The 23,573-nt window shown below is 38.8% G+C and overlaps 1 protein-coding gene across 1 annotated transcript in view; it reads left to right on the forward strand.

Annotated features, from left to right (window-relative positions):
* The first annotated feature begins 18,976 nt into the window (after positions 1–18,976).
* The window catches only part of LOC138369907 (calphotin-like), a 44,720-nt gene continuing 40,123 nt past the window's right edge, over positions 18,977–23,573 (forward strand). The window contains exon 1 of the mRNA XM_069333655.1: positions 18,977–19,119. Coding sequence (XP_069189756.1) covers positions 18,977–19,119 — 143 coding nt within the window. The remainder of the gene's footprint in view (positions 19,120–23,573) is intronic.

The raw sequence follows: 23,573 nt of genomic DNA on the forward strand, positions 1-23,573 counted from the left end.
ATATAACCATGCAAGTATACATACATGCAGGAATACATACACGCATTCGCGACGGAAAATAGAAGCGTTCGAAAATACATAAAGAAAATCACTTTTTTTATTTACAGGGCGAAGGAAAGATTTCCAACAACAAAACTGTATTAAAAATATAGACTAACATGGTTCCTTACTTAAAAATAAAATATATATCACAAAGGAAAATGATTCTACCATATCTGCCTAATGGTTCTGGCTGGTGCTGCAAGCAGTTTTATGTGTAGGTGTGTCCAGTCGATAATGGGTTGAGAGGCGGGACCCAAGAGCTGAGGCTCAACCCCCGCAAGTGCAAGTAGGTGGGTTAAAACTGAATGAGCCCCAATGAGCTTTTACCCATCGAAATACTTATCGTTTGGCGTCAAGATATAAAAACTGCTGAGGTTAGCGGAGTATACAAAACACTGCTAAGGTTAGCGGGAGTACACGGGAAACTGCTGAGGTTAGCGGAATACACAGTAAACTGCTGAGGTTAGCGGAGTACACAGTAAACTGCTGAGGTTAGCGGAGTACACAGTAAACTGCTGAGGTTAGCGGAGTACACAGTAATCTGCTGAGGTTAGCGGAGTACACAGTAAACTGCTGAGGTTAGCGGAGTATACAGTAATCTGCTGAGGTTAGCGGAGTACACAGTAAACTGCTGAGGTTAGCGGAGTATACAGTAAACTGCTGAGGTTAGCGGAGTACACAGTAAACTGCTGAGGTTAGCGGAGTATACAGTAATCTGCTGAGGTTAGCGGAGCACACAGTAAACTGATGAGGTTAGCGGAGTATACTAAACACTGCTAAGGTTAGCGGGAGTACACGAGAAACTGCTGAGGTTAGCGGGGTACAGAGACATTCCTTATAACAGTGTGCCCGAGGAAAAAGGCATCGAACGGCAGAACCTTTTCTGCTGATAATGTGTATCCATTCCCTCGACCTGGTTGGTACAGCGACGGCTGATCGTTACTTGCAGGGCCAGTGTTCGATCCCCAGGGTTCCAAGGTGACCCCTGAGGATCGGCACAATGGTATATACGATTCCATCTCTCAGTTAATGCTGGTTTAGCGCTCTGTCTCTGTCTCTCTGTCTCTCTCTCTCTCTCTCTCTCTCTCTCTCTCTCTCTCTCTCTCTCTCTCTCTCTCTCTCTCTCTCTCTCTCTCTCTCTCTCTCTCTCTCTCTCTCTCTCTCTCTCTCTCTCTCTCTCTCTCTCTCTCTCTCTCTCTCTCTCGAAGATGGTGACAAAGATAGTTACAGTGATGAAGATGATTTAATCATCTAATAAAGTCGATTTCATCGATGATAATCACGAGTAGTTAAGATGGAAACTATGCTGAAGACTGCAAGTATCATTGCCAAGTCTAAAGAGAAAATTTAACTTGAAAACTCGTTGTTATAAATGCCAAACTTCTCCACAGGCCGATATATAGCACTTTAGGAATTACATATTTTTTTTATGTATCATGATCAGGATGTATTTGATCTATTATAATTTAAACAGGGGGCAACCTTAGGGTATGTATTTTTTGTGTATATTAGGAAAAATTGCATTGTGTTTGCACAGCGCGTTAAACACGACACAATTTGCCCAGTGGCTGGTGGTATCGTGAAACACGAACCAATTTATATGGTAATTCAAAATATTTTTTTATTTTTTTGGCACGTGGCTGTTTTTTTTTGGCAAGTCCCTTTATTTGTTGAGAGGAAAAACAGGGAAGTCACAATATTTGAGGATGAGGTTACTATTAGCACAGGAGCTGGAGGTATGAGAGTTACCTGGGTAACACCAGTAGATTTTACGGTATATACTGCCGGGTATTGACGTGGGAGCGATAGATTGTTTCAAGCGTAGGACAGACATCGGGGTTTGGGTTGGTTATAAAGAGGAGTTGCCTCACTTGGCAGTAATGGACCTACTGTTGTTTCCTCTATGTAGGAATTTTTGTTTGTATTTTTATTACAATATTCTTGTAATATCAACAAAAAACAGTATTCAATCAAAAACAAATATTCAACAAATATTGAATATCGTTTGTTAATCAACAAACAATATTCTTGTTTGTTGGACCTGGTCGGCCGGGAGCCGGTCGGCCGAGCGGACAGCGCGCTGGACTTGTGATCCTGTGGTCCTGGGTTCGAACCCAGGCGCCGGCGAGAAACAATGGTCAGAGTTTCTTTCACCCTATGCCCCTGTTAGCTAGCAGTAAAATTGGTACCTGGGTATTAGTCAGCTGTCACGGGCTGCTTCCTGGGGGTGGAGGCCTGGTCGAGGACCGGGCCGCGGGGACAATAAAAGAAAAAAATCCCCGAAATCATCTCAAGATAACCTCAAGATAACCTCTTTGCCTGTTGCTGTTGTTGATGTGGGAGAGAGAGAGAACGACGTAGATGAGAGACAATCATCAAAGCTGTTGTTGTTGTTTAAGATTCACTATCTGGAACAAAAAGTTCCAAGTAGCACGGGCTATGGTGAGCCCGTAGACATCGAAGCTAGTAAATGATACACGACGGTGATGGGTCACAATAACGTGGCTGAGGATATGTTGACCAAACCCTACCACCACCAGACGGTGAGCCTCGATAACACAACCACGTGCTTTGTGGGGGTCATTTGTGAATGAACTACTATCACTGCTACTACTCTTACTACTACTACTATCACTGCTTCTACTACTACAACTACTACTACACACAGCGTTATCACACTAACGTGATGTGTCAGTGAGAAAAATCCACAGGAGCTGTAATGAGGGTTCGAACCTACGTGCTGGGTGATGCCAGGTATACGCCTTAGTCAACTCCGCCACGACTAGTGAAGTGAACTGAACTACCAGGTGAAAGCGACAAGTCATTACGACTATATAGCACTTGGAAGGAATTGGGATGTGGATTTGGGACAGGACGAGGGGGGTGGGGTACAGGAATGGTGTCCAACCACTTGTAGGCGGTCGAGGATTGAACGCCGACCTGCATGAAGCGAGACCGTCGCTCTACTACCGTCCAGCCCAAGTGGTTGGGCGCACGACTGGCTTCTACTTATACATGCAAGCTCCTAATTAAACACGAACTAATGACTTCATGGTTTTTTACCATGTCGCGGCCTAGTTGACTAGTGGGAACACCCACCGCACAGGTTCGAACCCACTTCACGGCCCCTACGGATTTTCTTAATAATAATAATAATAATAATAATAATAATAATAATAATAATAATAATAATAATAATAATAATAATGATAATAATAATAATAATGACGAAGATTATTATTAATCATTTCATTATTAATTAATTTCTTATGCAAGCTAAGAAATGAATTCCACTCTACATCTCGCAACTCAGGTTTTCGTGTAGTATTCACTGCTAATTTGAGATTCCTTTGCAGAAATAAATTTAAAGTTTTTAAGAGGCAGGTCAAGGCGCGGGTTTGCGTCTTGTGAGAGCCAGTGAGTGTACAGGACCGCCTTCCCTTCCAGAATGTCGTACCTGTAGACTCTCCACCACACAAAATATCTAGATAATCCTTGTATATAATATGAAGTTAAGGCTGAACACAAGGTACCATCTGGGAGGTGAAATCCTGCAAGACTCAAATAGAGAGAAAGATCTGGGGGGGTTGATATCACACCTAGTTAATGATAGGTTAAGTAATAATTGTAATTAAGAAGCAATAAGATGCTTATCTTAACATACTAAGAAGGTTAGGTGAGGTCGGTGTTTTCTATGAAGCATTTCAAGGTAAACTAAAATATTCACAATCAATTAGTATCTCACATATGCACTTATTAAATAAGCCAATATTGACTATAAGCAAGTGCGAGAACGGGTTGCAATTAAGAAGCAGCAACAGCATACCCCGACCCACCATCTTACCTCGCTGAACTACCAGACAAGGCTGAACTACAATACGAGATGCGATGTGTGTAACAACCAGATTCACGTTTCATTTGCACTGACAGACCAATTTGGACGCCCCCCTGGCACCCCACCAGTAATGGCATTCAGCTCAGTGGCACCCACCAGTAATGGCACTCAGTTTTAGCAACAGCATGGCAACCGAAACATTCACTATCATTTCAACAGTTCAAAAGTCATTTAAATGAATACCTAATTATACCCAAGAGGAATGAACATATAGAATCCACCCATTGCTACGAATAACTATTGCTTGTTAACATGTAAGCTTCTAATTAAACACGAAGTAATGACTTCAAAAAAGTAAAAAAAATAATAATACTAATGATTATAATAATAAAAATAATTATAATAATAATATCAATAGCGTTAGGAAAAACAGGTCAATAATACCCTGTTGGGACACAGGTGGAAGGCAGAGACTTGTGAAGCGATCGCTATTAACGGAGAGCAGCAGTATTATTGACCATGAACTCAATGATAATGTTAATGTCCTCGATCACATTCGACTTTAACACGCGCCTCGTAATTTTTTTTTTTTTAATATTAACCCCCTACCCCCCCCCCCCCCAACCCTCGTTGGTTATGGTAACGATCTGGCTATTTCGCTCGTTAGTTGTTTACGTGTTAAAAAATGGATATATCGTTATCAAACGGCGAAGTAAAACACCCATTGAACTTCCAGATGAAGTAATTTTGATATTATTTCTCATCCGGGGAATATTAGCCTATTAGATTTTTTTAGAGTGGTGAAAATAAAATATTGACTTTTCCCCCAGAACGCCCCTTAATAACTCTGTACAGAAATATTGTTAATTTCTCATCAGATATCCTAAATAAATATTAAATTATGTCCGTGGCTGATATACCAATCATCATTTCACTCGGGAAAATTGTTATTGCTAATTACAGGTGATCTTGGCTAATGGAATGCATAGGATATCGGTTACAGGTAGATATTTCTTCTGTTCGGGTATAATCTGTGCTGACTGCTTCAATTCTAATGAAATTAAAAGCCTATTTAATCCGGCAACATTCGTTCATTAACTTAGTGGAGATGTGTGTGTGTGTGTGTATACTTACCTAGTTGTGCTTGCGGGGGATGAGCTCTGGCTCTTTGGTCCCGCCTCTCAACTGTTCATCAACGGTACACCAGGAACCTGTACCTGGTGTACAGGTTCCTGAGCCTACTGGGCTCTATCATATCTACATTTGAAACTGTGTATGGAGTCAGCCTCCACCACATCACTGCCTAATGCATTCCATCCGTTAACTACTCTGACACTGAAAAAGTGTCAGGGTAGATTCTGACACTCAAAGATTCGAACCTGTGTGTGTGTAAATTTTCTGCCTATTAGGGAAATATATATATATATATATATATACCTAGAAGGGGTACCACCTCTGGTGCAAGTGTAGGGACCCATAGCCTCGGAGAAGAAAATAAAGAGTACTCAGAGAAGACCTTGTGGATCCTCACTGAACACTTTGATATTTTCTTCTCCTACCACCCCTATTCTTTTGTTAAGTGTGTATATTTATCTAACTTTATTTGAAAATGTCATTACACAAAAAAAGTTACAATATTGATTACATGCAGGGTACAAGGCTGCTTGTCACAAGTTGAACAGCTCCTCCAGCTCCTCAGATGGCGGGCAGGAACCGTGGATGCAGTGAGCATTTCCTCTCTGGATTGCCACACTAAGGCGCTGAAAAAGAAAACTGGCAGCTCTAGGGTCTCTAGTTGTTTCGATTAGCTTAGACCCCAACTCCTTCAAAAAGCTAGCAGCACTTTCACCCCAGGCACCAAGTGTCTCTGAGGCAATGGGGACAAAATTGTAGTGGTGCTCAAGGTCTCTGTATTTACGTGACTTGGCCGCTTCCCGGTGATTGGCAGCTCTATATATATATATATATATATCTATATATATATATATATATATATATATATATATATATATATATATATATATATATATATATATATATATATATATATATATATATATATATATATATACATATATATATATATATATATATATATATATATATATATATATATACTTTAATCTATATATATATCAAATATATATATATATATATATATATATATATATATATATATATATATATATATATATAGTGTTTTATTTTTTAGTATTTTTACTTACTTTACAACACATTTTTGTTGTTAAAAAATTAAACGAGAACTATGTTACAATTTTCTCCTGCCTCATGATGGTAGGCGCGGCCTATAAAAAAGCAGATTACATATCAAAAACACAAAATATTCATTGTTTACATTATACATTCATGTTATTCACGACATATGCAACGCGTTGATTAAATGCTTTGTGAAAGCAAAATTGGATTCCTGTGTCTATTATACCAAGAATTAGCCTCCACTCCAATTGTTAACACGTTTCATCTATTAGTTTTCAGTTCTGGTAATTTTTTCTTCAGCTAAGCTATTATATTGTAATTAATAGGAATTGGTGTTTGTGAAATATTCCCTAATATAAATCAATTTGGATTTTTTTTTATATATCATGTCACGTTATTTATTTAGTAACAATGATAATATACAGAGAAGTCTCTGGTTATTGTGATGTATCAGTGAGAAAATCCACAGAAGCCGTGTAGAGGGTTCGAGCTTATGTTCGTGGCGTGGTCGTCAAGAGCATGCATTTGGGAATACCAAGCTCATAGGTTCGAATCCTCATCACGACTCCTGTTGATTTTCTCGAAAATAATAATAATAACATTAATAATAATTTGAATATAATAAATTAATTTTCAAAACTCATTTAAAACCAACAGTATAAATTCATGACCTCTAAACTGAACTATTATTTTAAGTAATTCGTTTAGAGTCAAGTACAAATAAACACAGTTCAATAACTTGTTTTAAATTTGTATTTGTTTAATACATTATACAAGTATGTATTTGGAAGAGCCACTGCAGTATAAAACTAATACTTTTTTATTTGTAAGTTTTTGACTGCCATGGAATGTTAATGTTTGTCGATTTCCTTTCATAAGAAATCAAAAGCTCAAATTTTGCAAACCTAAAAGCCAGAAAATTTGGAAAACATGAAACTGGAAAACCCGAAAATCCTTTTAGCTTCAAAACCTGAAGCCAAAAACACTGAAAATGTTAAACCTGATGTTTATAACTTGTGTGTGTTACCTAATTGTGCTTGCGAGGGTTGAGCTTCGGCTCTTTGGTCCCACCTCTCAACTGTCACTCAACTGATGTTCAGATTACTGGGCCTATTGGGCTCTATCATATCTGCATTTGAAACTGTGTATGGAGTCAGCCTCCACCATATCATTATCTAATGCATTCCACCTGTTAACTACTCTGACACTAAAAAACGTTCCTCCTAGTATCTCTGTGGCTCATTTGGGTACATAGTTTCCACCCGTGTCCCATTGTTCGCGTACCACCCGTGTGAAATAGACTGTCTTTACTACTTTTTCAATTCCTTCAAGATACTTACATGTGGCGGACTGTCTTGGCTTTCATAAATCTTCTTTCTTCCAGCGAGGTGCGAATTTAATTTCCATAGTCTCTCCTCGTAGCTCATGCCTCTCAGCTTGGGTACCAGTCTGGTAGCATACATGTGGGTGTGTGTTTGAATATGACAGAGGGTGAGGTCAATTATTCTAGCTCGAATCTTCTATATTTCTTATGTTTTTCTTCATATGAGAAGAAAGTTAAAAGAAAACTGAGTAAAGTTCATTTTACAGTTTTATTATGGTCTGGCGATGCGTTTAATATTTATTGCGTTTAATCGTTCACTTAAACGATTAAGTGATGCGTTTCGTGGACCCTTGTCAACATTTCCAGTGGCAGAGTAGAGCTGAATACAGTTGTAACTAGATCAACCAATAACATTATCTGGCCCTAATATTAAAATATTCTAACAGGAACACCTTTTCCCACGGCTTACAAAACGGAGGAAAGACATAATTGAAAGAAACGAGATCCCCCCAACCGGACGTCAACCAGAAGACTTAATTAATAATGTACTTATAAGAGCAAGAAGATTACCAACTTATACACGAAAAACTCTCCAGACACCAAGTGAAATGAACTATCAGGAGAAAGCGCCAAGTCATTAGGACTACATAGCACTGGGAAGGGGTCAGGATAAGGATTTAGGATGGGACGGAAGGGGAAAGGAATGAGCCCCAACGATCTCAGTTTACAGGCAAGACAGCCTCTCTTTCCAGGCGCTTGACAATGCACAAACAACAGGACCCCATCAAACAACATATACTCAAGTCAAGTATACTCAAGTCACAATCGACTTGAGAATGGTCCAGGACGGACCGAAACGTCGTCGTCCCTTCAACTTCTAGTGTGTGGTCTGGTCAACATATACAATCTCCAGACACACAACCTGAGCGTCACTATAGAGATCTCCAGACAAACAACACTGAAATAATCGACAGACACGATGACAACGGATGATAAGACAATACCGAAGCGCTACACATCAAACACACTCAGCCAGCTATCAACCCCCCAGCGAACACTCAATTCCATTCTTCCATCTTAAAGACCAGCACCAGGCTCCCAGCCTCCACTGGAACATTGGAGATGGTGGAATTGGTAGTTGGGCCCTTTGGCCTTTGCCTTTGCCTTACCTTACCCCCCCCCCCCCCACTCCCCCTGACTCTCCGTTATATATATATTCGTTTCCTCCAGCTAAACTGTTTTATCAGCTATCTATCCTTTACGGGCTCACCATAGCCCGTGCTACATGGACACTTCGTCCTGAATAGCTAAATCTTTAACAACAACAACAACATCCAGTTAAACTGTATTCAGCTAAAATAAATGGGCTGTATTCACTTCTACTGTATCCACAATGATTGGAATGTATTCTCTTCTACTCTGCCCGCCCCGTACCTAAAGTCCACCCACACACTCCACCCACCGCATCTTGAGGTTATCTTGAGATGATTTCGAGGCTTTAGTGTCTCCGCGGCCCGATCCTCGACCAGGCCTCCACCCCCAGGAAGCTGCCCCTAACAGCTGACTAACTCCTTGGTACCTATTTACTGCTAGGTAACAGGGGCATCAGGGTGAAAGAAACTCTGTCCATTGTTTCTCTCCGGCACCCGGGATCGAACCCGGACCCACAGGATCACGCGTCCAGTGTTCTGTCCGCTCAGCCACCGGCTCCCATGCCAAGAACCACACAAGCACCACCACACACCACTCACAAGAGGAATGATATCCATAAGATATATTGACTAGTGAAGATTAAGCCACTCCAAGAGGTGGCACGGGCATGAATAGCCCGTAAAGATATCCATACGGGTTCAGATCCTTAAGTAGAATCTAAACCCTTCGCTTTAAATGACATTCAGTATTGCATCCCTCCCTATCCCCACCCCCTCTCTCCTGTCCATTCTCTATCTGATAACTGCATGGAATAGACGGGAAGAATCCTATCCAACTTCACCTCTCCATTCTATAACATGGAATTAAAGCCAAATAGACAGTGAGATAAAATTAGAAGATGAGATTCCAGGATAAACAAGATAGTTACTTATTCTCGAGGTGCGGAGAAAGGAACACCAATAGATGTAAATGGAAGATTATTCCTCATCTCATCATTAGGAAATGGAAGGGAGAAAGTAAAGGTGGGAAAGGGAAGCAATTAAAGGAACAGAGAGATCGTGTTTCCCGTCGTTCCAGTAGTCTGGGAAAGAAGGACAAGAGCAATGGACAGTAAATATTAGGAATTCGGTCAAGAAAGAGGGACAATGTCCTTTCTTGTTCACATATATGGGAAGTGATTGATTCATAAAAATTCCAATGATGAATGCAGATGATTGAGGGTGATTAAGATGATTGGTGATACTACTGGAAACAATACTGATTGGATGTGGTGATTGGATATGTATATTAATATTATATATATATATATATATATATATATATATATATATATATATATATATATATATATATATATATATATATATATATATGTATTCACATATATATATATATATTATAGAATAATATAATCGCAAATGTAAAAGAATAAAACCCATATCCAATGCAATAACTTGGAAAGAAATATTGGAAGGATTTAGAAAAGCGGAGAAGGGAGGAGGAGAAGAAGAAGAGCTGTAATAACGAGGAGAATATGGAGTGTAAAGAGATATGAGAAAGAGGGAGAGGACCCATCCCAGCAGCGCAGGAATCAGGGAGGCTGTGTGAGAACACATAGATTACCGGGTATAAGAGCCAGGCTCTGAAGGAGTGGCAGCAGGAGATATTGCTGGGAGCACCGCCTGAAGGGATTTGGTGTCTCTGAAGGAGTAGAGGAGGAGGAGGTCAAGGGATTGGGTGAGTGTTCAGAGGTCATGTAAGAGGTGAGAGGTTATGGGAGAAAGGTCAAGGTTTGTGGGGAGAGTTCAGAGGTCGTGGATGAGGTCAAAGGATTGGGGTGAAAAGTCAGGGAAGAGGTCAATGGATTGGGTGAGAGGTCATGGAAGAGGTCAATGGATTGGGTGAGAGGTCATAGAAGAGGTCAAAGGATTGGGTGAAACGTCATGGAAGAGGTCAATGGATTGGGCGAGAGGTCATAGAAGAGGTCAAAGGATGGGGGTGAAAGGTCATAGAAGAGGTCAATGGATTGGGCGAGAGATCATGGAAGAGGTCAAAGGAGGTTACAGATCAGGTTATTGAGGTTACAGGTCATTAACTCCCCCCCTCTCTCTCTCTCTGGTGTTGAGGTTAGCGTCCCACTCACTCTAGCGTCCCAGCTGTTCGCCCCTGTGTAATCAGCAGTAATTAGGGACCTGGATGTAGAGCGATAAGCAGATAAAGTTCTAGGGGGGAAAAAAATTGATTGTGTAGACTAAAGATAGGCAGGAGAGCTCTCAGCCTGCAGCTCGGAGATAAAAACCTTATCTTGGCTCTTATCATTATTTGTCTTCGGTAAAAGACAAATAACGAATTACGATTAAGGGAAGGGAACTATCAGGAAAAAGCGCCAAGCCATCACGACTAAATAGCCCTTGGAAGCGGTCAGGATATGGATGTGGGATGGGACGGTGTGGTTAAAGGAATGGCGCCCCAACTACTTGGACGGTCGGGGAATTGAACGCAGACCAGCATGAAGCGAGAGCCTCGTTCTTCCGTCCAGCTGAAGTGGTTGGGCTGAATAGCGTTGAAAGGCAGAACCGCCGTAGCAATTGTAAATATACCGATAAGCAGAGAATGTACATAAATGACAAAAAGTATATAAATGCCACAGATATACTCTACGGTCTGAGTATAGCCGTCTGAGTATAACAGTCTGAGTATATCGTGGCGCCTTATAACTAAACGTAGGAAAATATTAAGTGTATGAGGCAAGATAATTGACAACTGAAAGAGAGAGGTGATTGTGATTTTTAAGAACATAAATTACTCGGAAAAGTCATAGCAACTGAACAAATAAAAGAACAAATAAATAAAATTATTTTCATCACCTGCCAAGCTTGTAAAATATCAAGTTGATGGAAACATTGAATATATAATAGAGGCCTCGTGCTCTGGAGGAATAATTTTGAGAAGGGGGTGAAAGGGGCAAATTGATGGTACTTAGAAAAGGGGCTAAAATGATTCTGAAAGAGGATTTTTTTCCAGACTGTATTTATAAAATAGTGAATGAGAATTTTTTCCAGACTGCATTTATAAAATAATGAATGAGAAAAAAAAATCAAACTGCATTTATGAAATAATGAATGAGAAAAATATTTCAGACTGCATTTATGAAATAATAAAAAATAATAAATGAGAAAAATATTTCAGACTACATTTATGAAATAATAAATGAGAAAAATATTTCAGACTGCATTTATGAAATAATAAATGAGAAAAAAATTCCAGACAGCATTTATGAAATAATAAATGAGAAAAATATTTCAGACTGCATTTATGAAATAATAAAAAATAATAAATGAGAAAAATATTTCAGATTGCATTTATGAAATAATAAATGAGAAAAATATTTCAGACTGCATTTATGAAATAATGAATGAGAAAAAAATCCAGACTGCATTTATGAAATAATAAATGAGAAAAATATTTCAGACTGCATTTATGAAATAATAAAAAATAATAAATGAGAAAAATATTTCAGACTACATTTATGAAATAATAAATGAGAAAAATATTTCAGACTGCATTTATGAAATAATAAATGAGAAAAATATTTCAGACTGCAGTTATGAAATAATAAATGAGAAAAATATGCATATTGCCCACGAGGAAGGAAAATTTCAACAGGAAAATGCTTAAAACATGAAGAGCCTCACAGATGATGCTGTTTGGAGTGATGTATGACCCGCCGAGGCAGTCTTGACGGCCAGCATCTCCAAGATGCTTACAATACTATAGTGGTAATCTTAGCGCGGTAGAACGAAGACGTTGATTTTTGCAGGGTCGGTGCTCGATCCCCAGTGGTCCGCAATGTTGGTTACCGTTCCTTCACTTCATTCTCCAGCCCATCCTCCTAAAAATGATAGTACTTATAGCAACTATTTGACCAAATGTACCAATATGTACTGATGAGTTCAGAATGATTCCCGTTTTGCATCACTGAATTAGCATTAAGAACATTCTATTGAATCAAAAATGTTACTAAGGAATTTAGCCTAACCAGTTCAAGCAATCCAAGGCCTTAATACATGCTATTTTCGACCTAGTATAGTAATACATATGTATTATGCTAGGCCTAGAAATGTGTAAATTTGGTTTCTAGCTTTTTATCTCACACATAAAAATAATAGTACTCAAAGGGAACTTTTTGGGGTCCAAATATCCATATTATATCCAATTATACAAATATACATATATGTTCAATGCTAGAAGATAACGAAAAATCACTTTGCCTGTTACGCAACGCGGGCCTATCATACTAGGCCAAGTAGTGCCTTCTGGCTATTAGATATGACAAGTGTTTATATACTTATTCGACCAATAGCTACTCTAAGTACAATCCTTTAAGGAGAATGGTTTGTCGTTCATATATCTCAGATCATTGGCCTCACAGCTTGTCCTTTTCCGTACTAAATATCGTCATAATGGCTTAGAGTTTGCTCCTCATAATGCCCAACCACTTGGGTTGGATGGCAGAGCGACGGTCTCGCTTTATGCAGGTCCACGTTCAATCCCCGACCGTCTTAGTGGTAGGGGCATCATTCTTTTCCCCCGTCCCATTCCAAATCATTATCCCAATTCCTTTCAAGTGTTATATAGTCGTAATGGCTTGGCGCTTTCCCCCTGATAGTTCCTTCCTTAATCATAATTACTTAACCTAGACAATTCTCTCCACTTTCCCTTTTCTCTTGCATCCATTAACCTTCCTGCTTCGCTTTCTTCTGCTTCTATTCCTTTTCTCATGTTCTCTTCTCCTCAGGTCTTGGGGCCAAACGTCACCCACCAGAGACGAGGTCTCCTGGTCCCGGTTCAGCATTTTCTTCATCCCACCAGGAATGTAATTAGGAGCGTCCTGTGATCGAATTACATTACCGGACCAGTTAATTCTATTCTCTAAAGTGGAATAGTAGCAACAGCTGGGATAATCCTCACACATCGTCCGAACAACGTGATATGAACACAGATGGTCACAAATGAACAATGTTCTCATATGGCTCGAACACGTGAGCCATTTATCACATTACGAAAACAGAAAAGGTACGAAAAGGCTTTGATTTTTCCCCTTTCTCTTTCCTTAAGGACACTTAAGCATTGGGTGTTTTCAGGTAAGTATGAGGTAAGGTAATTATTGGGAGATGGCGCATTGACAGTATGATTATATAGCTCTTTGAAGGGATATGGGACAGACTAAGAGTTTGGTAAGATAAGTATGAGATTCTTACTAATTATATTTCATGACATACAGGTAAAGTTTAATTTAATTTGGGAAGGACAACCATGTTGTTATGACTTAATCTTTGTCTACTAAGGGAGTGTTATGGTGGTGATAACAAAAAGTATTGGCTTTGAATACTGTAAGATACCTACCTTGAGGTGCTTCCGGGGCTTAGCGTCCCCGCGGCCCGGTCGTCGACCAGGCCAAGGATTCCAAGATGAATGGAACTGTAAAAAGGTTTAATGAAATAACGGAACTGTTCGCTTGTAAGAGTGGAGGACTGACTGAAAGTTGTATTTACATATTAGTACATTGAAACATTGATTATATACGAGGCACATATATATCATTGCCATGATATATATGTGCTTCAGCCTACAGTTCAGACCTATTGTCTTATGTATGATCCTCTGTCCTGTGTGACAGTGAATGCCAGCATTATCCTCACTCTAATAAGACCTAATTGATTTACTCAGATTAGGCAAAATTGTCATTAATTTATCAATATCAATAAAGATGTTAATAATTACTGAGGGGTGCTCTCGTCTCTGTATGCTCTGTCCAGTATCATTTCTATGGTTCTGTCGACTGGGACGTTGGTAAATAGAGATTCGACGTCCAGGGAAGCAATGATTCCATCGGGCTGTTTAGTTTGGAATAATTCTAGGACATCTGCTGATGATTATAGTTACCTGATGATGGTTACCTGGTTTGTGTGTCTTAACATTGCCATAGGCATATCCTAAGCCATAGTCGCCTTGGAGTTTAGTGAAATGAACACTACCTTTCTTTGCGTTGATTGCAGTAATAGTTTTGTTCACTTTGCGTTTAAGGTCTTCCACAGGGTTCCTCGTGATTTGTTGAAATTTTGTGTCACCACTAAGGATGTCGTTAATTTTGTTCATGTATTCTTGGGTAGGAATCAATACATATGCTGCTGTCTTGTCGGCTTTTCTTATTGTAACATCTTTCAGATTTTTTAGTTGTTTTGCTGCTTCTTTGAGTCGGGGGGTTAAGATTGTTGATGAGTATGTTCCTCGTTTTTTCCCCACTTCTGTTAGTAGTTCAGCCTGAAGTGTGTCAAGAGGAGTCTTGTCAACGCTTATGTCGACCGGGCTCTCAGTCACAGCTCAGGATGGAAGCAAGTCGATGAAGAACTCTGTAGCGTAAGGCAGGTCCTAGTCAACAATGGCTTCTCTAACGGTTATGTTGAAGACGTCATAAAAAGAAAGGTGAAACGCCATGCAACCTCTGAAGAGTCAACTAACACAACACTTGTACCCTCTATTAGACTGCTTTACAAGAATTTATTTTCGACGGCTCATAAAACGGAGGAAAGTGTCGTGAAAGATATTATTAATAGGAACGTTATCCCTACAGACAAAAACCCGAAAATACAATTGACAATTTACTACAAAATAAAAAAACGGCCAGCCTACTCATGGATAACTCCCCAGACACCAAACAGAACGCCTTGAAAGAAACCAACGTCGTCTATGCCTTCACACGCCCATTTGGGGACTGAATATAGGAACTCAGTATACAGGCAAGATAACAACGTCTCTTTCTAGGCGATTAACATTGTGCAAACAGCAGGGAGCCATCACGGAACATAATCTCCTTTCACAACCAAACTAGCACCAGAGAAATCTTAACAAGCAACAGAGAAATCATCGATACAGCGATAGCAGGAGACTCGACATCAGCAAGGCACTACACATAAAAAATTCAACATCAGCCATCAACAGCCAATTATCGCATAACTATATTCTACCCACTTCAAGACCCCGAACCAATATAGAAGCAGCAGGGGAAAGTATGGGCCAATAGGCCTTCTGTAGTTACTTCCATTCTTATGTTTTCATTTGCAATTTATATCCATTGATTCGTGTCATATCATCTCACCCAAAACAAATAAAAGCATGATTTATGGTATGTGTAAACCAAGTCTTTGAAAATGTAAGAAGCCTTCGAAACGCTTTTAGGCGTCAGACCAATAGTAAAAATGTAAAAAAGGAATTTTGGAGAGGTAATTTTTCAATTACCCTCTACAGTGAAGAAAAACGTAAGAAATATTGAGAAGATTCGTGTTAGAATTATTAATCTTACCCTTTCGGTCATATTCAACAACGTATATTTACAAGAAAGACTACTACCAAAATATACTATATATATATATATATATATATATATATATATATATATATATATATATATATATATATATATATATATATATATATATATATATGTATATGTATATATATTATAAATATGCTAATTTAGACTGAACATACGCATTAAAAATGCTTGTTAACAAATTATCTTGCTGCTCACATTCTCACTAAAATGCAAATTCTCAAACTTGACAAAATAAAAACAACATTTACATAATTATCAAATATATTGGTTCTGATTGCACTTATAAAAATAATGCAAATCAATGTAAAATACTAGATTGCACAGAGCCTAATTTTATATCAGTTCCTAAAACAGTTATAAAATATATATTTATATATTGGACAAGATTATATTGCCTTAGTGAAACTTTTTCTCTCTAAATTCTCTGAAACAGTTTTGACGAATAATATGATTTTTGGGACGCAATTAAATACATAATTTTAGAAAGTCAAACCAATGTCTCTATAAGAAATGCTTCGTATAAACACCTGCTTTTTCTCTCTTTTTAAGGTAAGATAATTATTAGGAGATGGTGCATTGTCAGTATGATTACATAGCTCATTGAAGGGATATGGGACAGACTAAGAGTTGGGTAAAATAAGTATTTATTATTGGACCTTCCAGTGGAGGCCTTTGCTACACTGAAAGGTCCAAGTGAATGAACCTTTCTCTCTAATTAGCCATTTACATGTATGATTATTATTTTTTAATAATATTTATATTTCATTATTTACATAGTGAGCTTTACTTAAACTAATAGTAAGGTTATGCCTCTCTATGCCAGTGTATTACAGATGTAATACAGATGTGCTACAAAGGAATACAGAAATACTACAGAAATGTAATTCTCTCTCTCTCTCATACGCAAATTTTATGCGTATGTTCTCTTATTCTCTCTCTCCTTTTTGGCTTAGAATCTACTAGATCAGCTGTAGCGTCAATTGGCAGAAAACTAACCTGGAAGATACATTTTTGGCCACAAAAATGTTCTCCTTTGCATAAATTCCTCAAATTATCATATAACTTTTTTGCCCCATCCTCCTTCTCCCCTTCTGAAGATCCCTATTCCCTAGTTCTATCCTGGAAGCAAACCTTGCCAAGTAAGAGAGAGAGAGAGAGAGAGAGAGAGAGAGAGAGAGAGAGAGAGAGAGAAAGAGAGAGAGAGAGAGAGAGAGAGAGAGAGAGAGAGAGAGAGAGAGAGAGAGAGAGAGAGAGAGAGAGAGAGAGAGAGAGAGAGACAGACAGACAGACAGACAGACAGACAGACAGACAGACAGACAGACAGACAGACAGACAGACAGACAGACAGACAGACAGACAGACAGACACACAGAGAAGAGATGGAGTTAAGGAGTAGTTGGTGTTGGCAAGAGTAGAAGCTGAGACACCAGCAAACAAGACCAAAATTGATATATGTCAAATTTCTCAAAAATAAAAAATCCCTCATAAGCTGTGTTACAAACACCCATTCCTCTCTATTGTGGAGTAGCCAATGAAAGCATACTGGTTGACAGAAATTAATGAGTTGTTAGGCCAAGGTTTCCTACAAATAGGTCACCCCTCTGGAGTATTATTGGCAGGTGATTAGATATTTTGACAGCTGTCATACGTCAATCCCGTTCTCTCAGCTCAAAGGGGCTTTGAGTTAAGAGAAAGTTCTCTCTCTCTCTCTCTCAAAAGTTCTCTATTCTCTAAAAGTCGAGAGAAAGTTGTCTCAACTGTTTTTGTATTCCTTAAGGTAAGTACAGTTACAAATTCGACCTACTGTGGAGGGGAAGAGAATTATCAAGGGAAAACGCCAAGCCATTGCGACTATATAGCACTGGGAAGGGGGTCAGGATAAGGATTTGGGATGGGACGGGGGAAGGGAAGGGAAGGAATGGTGCCCAACCCCTTGGACGGTCGGGGATTGAACACCGACCTGCAAGAAGCGAGACCGTCGCTCTACCGTCCAGCCCAAGTGCTTGGACAGTAAATAGCTTACGAATATCTAAACGTTTTCTAGTGCAATCACCAAGAAAGGTTCGGTAGGTTGCTTGGGTTCGTTCATTTCTGGTAACGTAATTAAGAGGGGTGCGATTTTTTTAATTTTTTTTAATTTTTAATTTTTTATTTTTATAAGAGAGTGGTAAATATCAAGAAAATGGGCTGGATACACATAGAGGTCCCCCAGTACCACCATAGAGGCTCTGGTGTAAAGACTCTATTATCAAGACTCTTATAAATTATAGCAACTCCATAGTCTCAGGAGACTATGGAGTTGAGCTCTGGTTGTTGGTCTGGAGTGGCCTCTCCAGGGCAGCAAAGCCTGGGAAAGTTAATATGGGGGGATAAGCTGTTACCCATGCAGCAGGTAACCCCCCCCCCCCCCCTCCTCTCCTCCTGATCTAAAACAACAGATCTGTACTCATTTACGTTAGTACAGATCTGTCTTTATAAGGTGTTATACATCCTCGGATTCACTCTGTGAAGGCAAAACTGTGTGTGTGTGTGTGTAATCACTCAAAGCATAATTGTCAATTATCAAAAAATATAACAATCAATATTGAATTAAATAAAAGTCAATTTTCACACTCTTGTTATAATGTTCTTCTCATTTTCTTACATTTTTCCTAACACATGAATAAAAAAAATTAATTTAAATTTGTTTTTAAACTATGTGTTTTTTCAATTGTGGGACCTTTCCTCTGTTTTGGGGGTAAAATTATAACAACATTGGGCGATAGATACAATGAGGACACAAAATCATTGCAACATCGACGATAGATACAATGAAAACACAAAATCACTGCAACATCGACGATAGATACAATGAGAACACAAAATCACTGCAACATCGACGATAGATACAATGAGAACACAAAATCATTGCAACATCGACGATAGATACAATAAGGACACAAAATCATTGCAACATCGACGATAAATACAATGAGAACACAAAATCATTGCAACATCGACGATAGATACAATGAGGACACAAAACCATTGCAACATCGACGATAGCTACAATGAGGACACTGATAACGACATGAACGACGACGATTACATAAACGACAACGACGACGAGGGAAGTTTAGTCTCAGGAGACAAGTTGCTGGTGGGAGGAGAACTGTGAGAACCAACGTAATCCATCAAATGACGTCCCAGTCACTTAAAGGCTTAAAGTGAAGATGTTCGGAAGTCTGAAGTTAGGGTCTGAAGATGAGGAGTTCGTCGAAAACTGCTGATGCGCCTCCTTCAGGAGGAGTTGCTGCGGCGACGGTGCTCTCTCTCGTCAGGGGAGTAATATCTTAGTTATCCCTCGATTGGTTGTTGCCGTCGGGGAGGGTGGCTAGTTTATAGTTCACCTCATACTCGTCCTGTGAGCGGTAGCGCAAAAAAAATATCACAGAGGGGCACAAAAAGTGTCTTTATCAGGCCTCAACGAAGATTATTACATTAACAGTTTCATCTGTTCTTTATACCTTATAAGTATAATGTCAGCTAGGTACAGAGACTGTGCCATTTCAATAGCTTTACAGTTAATCATTGTACATTATTGATAGGTCATTTGTCTGACTAGTTTCCAGTTATGTTGCAAGTCAAAGATTTACATTTCATAAGCTTTTTTTTAAAGGGTATAGAACTTTGTATATATTAAATATATATACCACATTTGTATTAGATTTGTTGAATTACCCTTTTTTATGTGTGTGTGTGGAATTGAATTCTATATATTGGAGCTTCTCGTTTAGCAGCATTGAACACTATATAAGGCATGGAAATTATATTTTTTTTAGGGGGGAAGGGGCTAAGGTTTGGACAAATACCTTTACTTTTTCGTAAAAATATTATTACCTACATTTTATATGTATGACCCTTTATTTTGTGAGGAATACGCAAGGTACTCTACGATTGGTATACTCTGTCAATAATCTCATACTTATGTAATCTTATATATGAAAGGTCAAAGTAATATCATACTTTATTATGATACAACTGGAAAGAATCTGAAAACTGTATTACTTTCTTAACATTCAATAGTAGAACATCTGGTATTTGAACTAGTCATATTAATAATAATATTAATAGTAAAAATAATATTATTATTAATAATTATATAAAAATTCAACAAATCAAATTATACAAACAAACCATCATTTTTTCTTTACATCCTTGATAGCGAAACACAGGTGGACGGGGGGGGGGGGGGAGTAAGTTGAAGAAAATTTAATAATCTACCTTTGAATCTGGAAGAAAAAAACGACTGTATAATCTCTCTTGGTTCAGGGTTTGCCAAGCTTAGTAAACATCTTATTCTAAGAGGTTCTGTTCATTGTGATACCAAGCAAGAATATCAAGATCAACTGAAAATTCCCTTTACTGGAAATTCATGTAAAATTCTCTGGCAGCAGACTGCCACTTACAGAGTAGTCGGTCGCTGATAAATGTACCGTAATTGGGGGAAAAAAAGAAAGGTATGTTTACCAACTTTTGTTGAGAAGAATTCTTGAGTAGTTGAGTTCATTTCTCAGTTCCTTTTAGAACATGTATACGCTTACAGACACATACATACACACACACACGCGCACGCGCACACACATACGCACACACTCACACACACACACACACACACACACACATATACACGCACACACACACACACACACACACACACACACACACACACACACACACACACACACACACACACACACACACACACACACACATAATGGGTAGCCCAATAACGCAACCCATCAACAATAAAATATGTTCACATCTTATGTACACAGGGCGTTGGCGACTGAGTGGACAGCACGCTGGATATGTAGTCCTGTGGTCCGGGGTTCAATTCCCGGCGCCGGCGGAAACAAAAACTGGACAGAGTTTCTTTCACCCTGATGCCCCTGTTACCTAGCAATAAATAGGTACCTGGGAGTTAGACAGCTGTCACGGGCTGCCTCCTGGGGTGTGTGCGGGAAAAAAATAGTTAGTAATTAGTAACATTTGATTGATTGACAGTTGAGAGACGGGCCGAAAGAGCAGAGCTCAACCCCCACAAGCACAATCAGGTGAATACAATTAGGTGAATACATTTTTGACACTGAAGAATCAAATAAAACTTAGAATGCATCATTAATCTCACCAACTCATCAAGTAAGATGAACTCTTCACTCCTGCTGCTTCTTGCAGAGTGAGAAAGACCTCAGCTCTATAAGAAAACAGAGCTCCTCAGAGGCTACAAAGCCCTAATGCAAGGAGTAGAAACAAGAGGCAATCTAAGAACATGAATTAAGAAGATGAGGAGAAAATAAATAAAATAAATAAAATTTATATATATATATATATATATATATATATATATATATATATATATATATATATATATATATATATATATATATATATATATATATATATATCAGGAGAAAGCGCTAAGCTATTACGACTATATAGCACTTGGAATAGGTCAGATTAAGGATTTGGGATGGGACGGAGGGAAGGAATGGTGTCCCAACCACTTTGGGACAGTCGGGGATTGAACGCCGACCTGCACGAAACGAGACCGTCGCTCTACCGTCCAGTTCCTGTGGCAGGAGGAGTGGGAGGGTTCGTGATTGTTTATGTAGAAGGAGCAGTGTCGGTGATTAAGTAGATGGAATAAAAGTGTTTGCCAATGTTTAAATAAATGATTGGAAGAGCGTCCCTGATTTTTTTAGAACAAATGGGATAGTGTGTTCATGACTGCGTAAGTAGATGGAACAGTATCCCGTGGCTGCGTAAGTAAATGGAACAGTATCCCGAGGTTGCGTAAGTAGATGGAACAGTATCCCGAGATTGCGTAAGTAGATTGAACAGTATCATATGGTTGCGTAAGTAGATGGAACAGTATCCCGTGATGGCATAAGTAGATGGAACAGTATCCCGTGATTGCGTAAGTAGATGGAACAGTATCCCGTGATTGCGTAAGTAGATGGAACAGTATCCCGTGATTGCGTAAGTAGATGGAACAGTATCTCGTGATTGCGTAAGTAGATGGAACAGTATCCCGTGATTGCGTAAGTAGATGGAACAGTATCCCGTGATTGCGTAAGTAGATGGAACAGTATCCCGTGATTGCGTAAGTAGATGGAACAGTATCCCGTGATTGCGTAAGTAGATGGAACAGTATCCCGTGATTGCGTAAGTAGATGGAACAGTATCCCGTGATTGCGTAAGTAGATGGAACAGTATCCCGTGATGGCATAAGTAGATGGAACAGTATCCCGTGATTGCGTAAGTAGATGGAACAGTATCCCGTGATTGCGTAAGTAAATGGAACAGTATCCCGTGATTGCGTAAGTAGATGGAACAGTATCCCGTGATTGCGTAAGTAGATGGAACAGTATCCCGTGATTGCGTAAGTAGATGGAACAGTATCCCGTGATTGCGTAAGTAGATGGAACAGTATCCCGTGATTGCGTAAGTAGATGGAACAGTATCCCGTGATTGCGTAAGTAGATGGAACAGTATCCGGTGATTGCGTAAGTAGATGGAACAGTATCCCGAGGCACATGTGAAAGTCTCATTTCAAGCAGTCATTATATACACCCTTTCAGTGTATAATGATAGTGTAGATAATTGAGGTTATCTTGAGGTTATCTTGAGATGATTTCGAGGCTTATTTTTTTTTTTAGTGTCCCCGCGGCCCGGTCCTCGACCAGGCCTCCACCCCCAGGAAGCAGCCCGTGACAGCTGACTAACACCCAGGTACCTATTTTACTGCTAGGTAACAGAGGCATAGAGTGAAAGAAACTCTGCCCATTGTTTCTCGCCGGCGCCTGGGATCGAACCCGGGACCACAGGATCACAAGTCCAGCGTGCTGTCCGCTCGGCCGACCGACTCCTCGTGTATGCATATATGTATACACGAGGTATATATATATATATATATATATATATATATATATATATATATATATATATATATATATATATATATATATATATATATATATATATATGTATGTATGTATATCACATATATATATAAATGTATACATATACATTTTCTGTGTAAATTGTACATTTTTGTATAAAATGTACACATTTGCCCTAAATGCTGTGCGTATTAGTGGCTTTAGGCATAGTATGTATTAACTCTATCTGGGAATCCAACATTCTGTTTGTAACTCATTTTGTATGTATGTACTTTCACCTATTTAAACATTTATTCATTTATTTATTTATTTATCTATTTATTTATTTATTTATTTATATACCTGGAAACAATAAATAGGCTACTGGAGAGACAGAGCAGTTTTAAAGAAACGTACATGAAATGTGGATAAATTATTGACTGAATGTCAAATAATGTTAGAGATTTATATAGCGTCTAAATCTAAATCGTCTAGATAGCGTCTAAATCAAAAATTGATAGCGTTTCAATTTTAATGAAACGCGAAAGAAAACGAGGAGAATCGTACATATCAAATACAATTTTGTGATACAGGGCAAACTTAAACAAATAAAAAAACCAAGTGGAAGAAAACGAGGAGAATTTCATAAGAATCCGTCAAAACCCTGAATTATCGTGTAGAATT

This window comes from Procambarus clarkii, chromosome 30 (genome assembly GCF_040958095.1).
Source record: "Procambarus clarkii isolate CNS0578487 chromosome 30, FALCON_Pclarkii_2.0, whole genome shotgun sequence".
In the NCBI taxonomy this organism is placed as follows: Eukaryota; Metazoa; Arthropoda; class Malacostraca; order Decapoda; family Cambaridae; genus Procambarus; species Procambarus clarkii.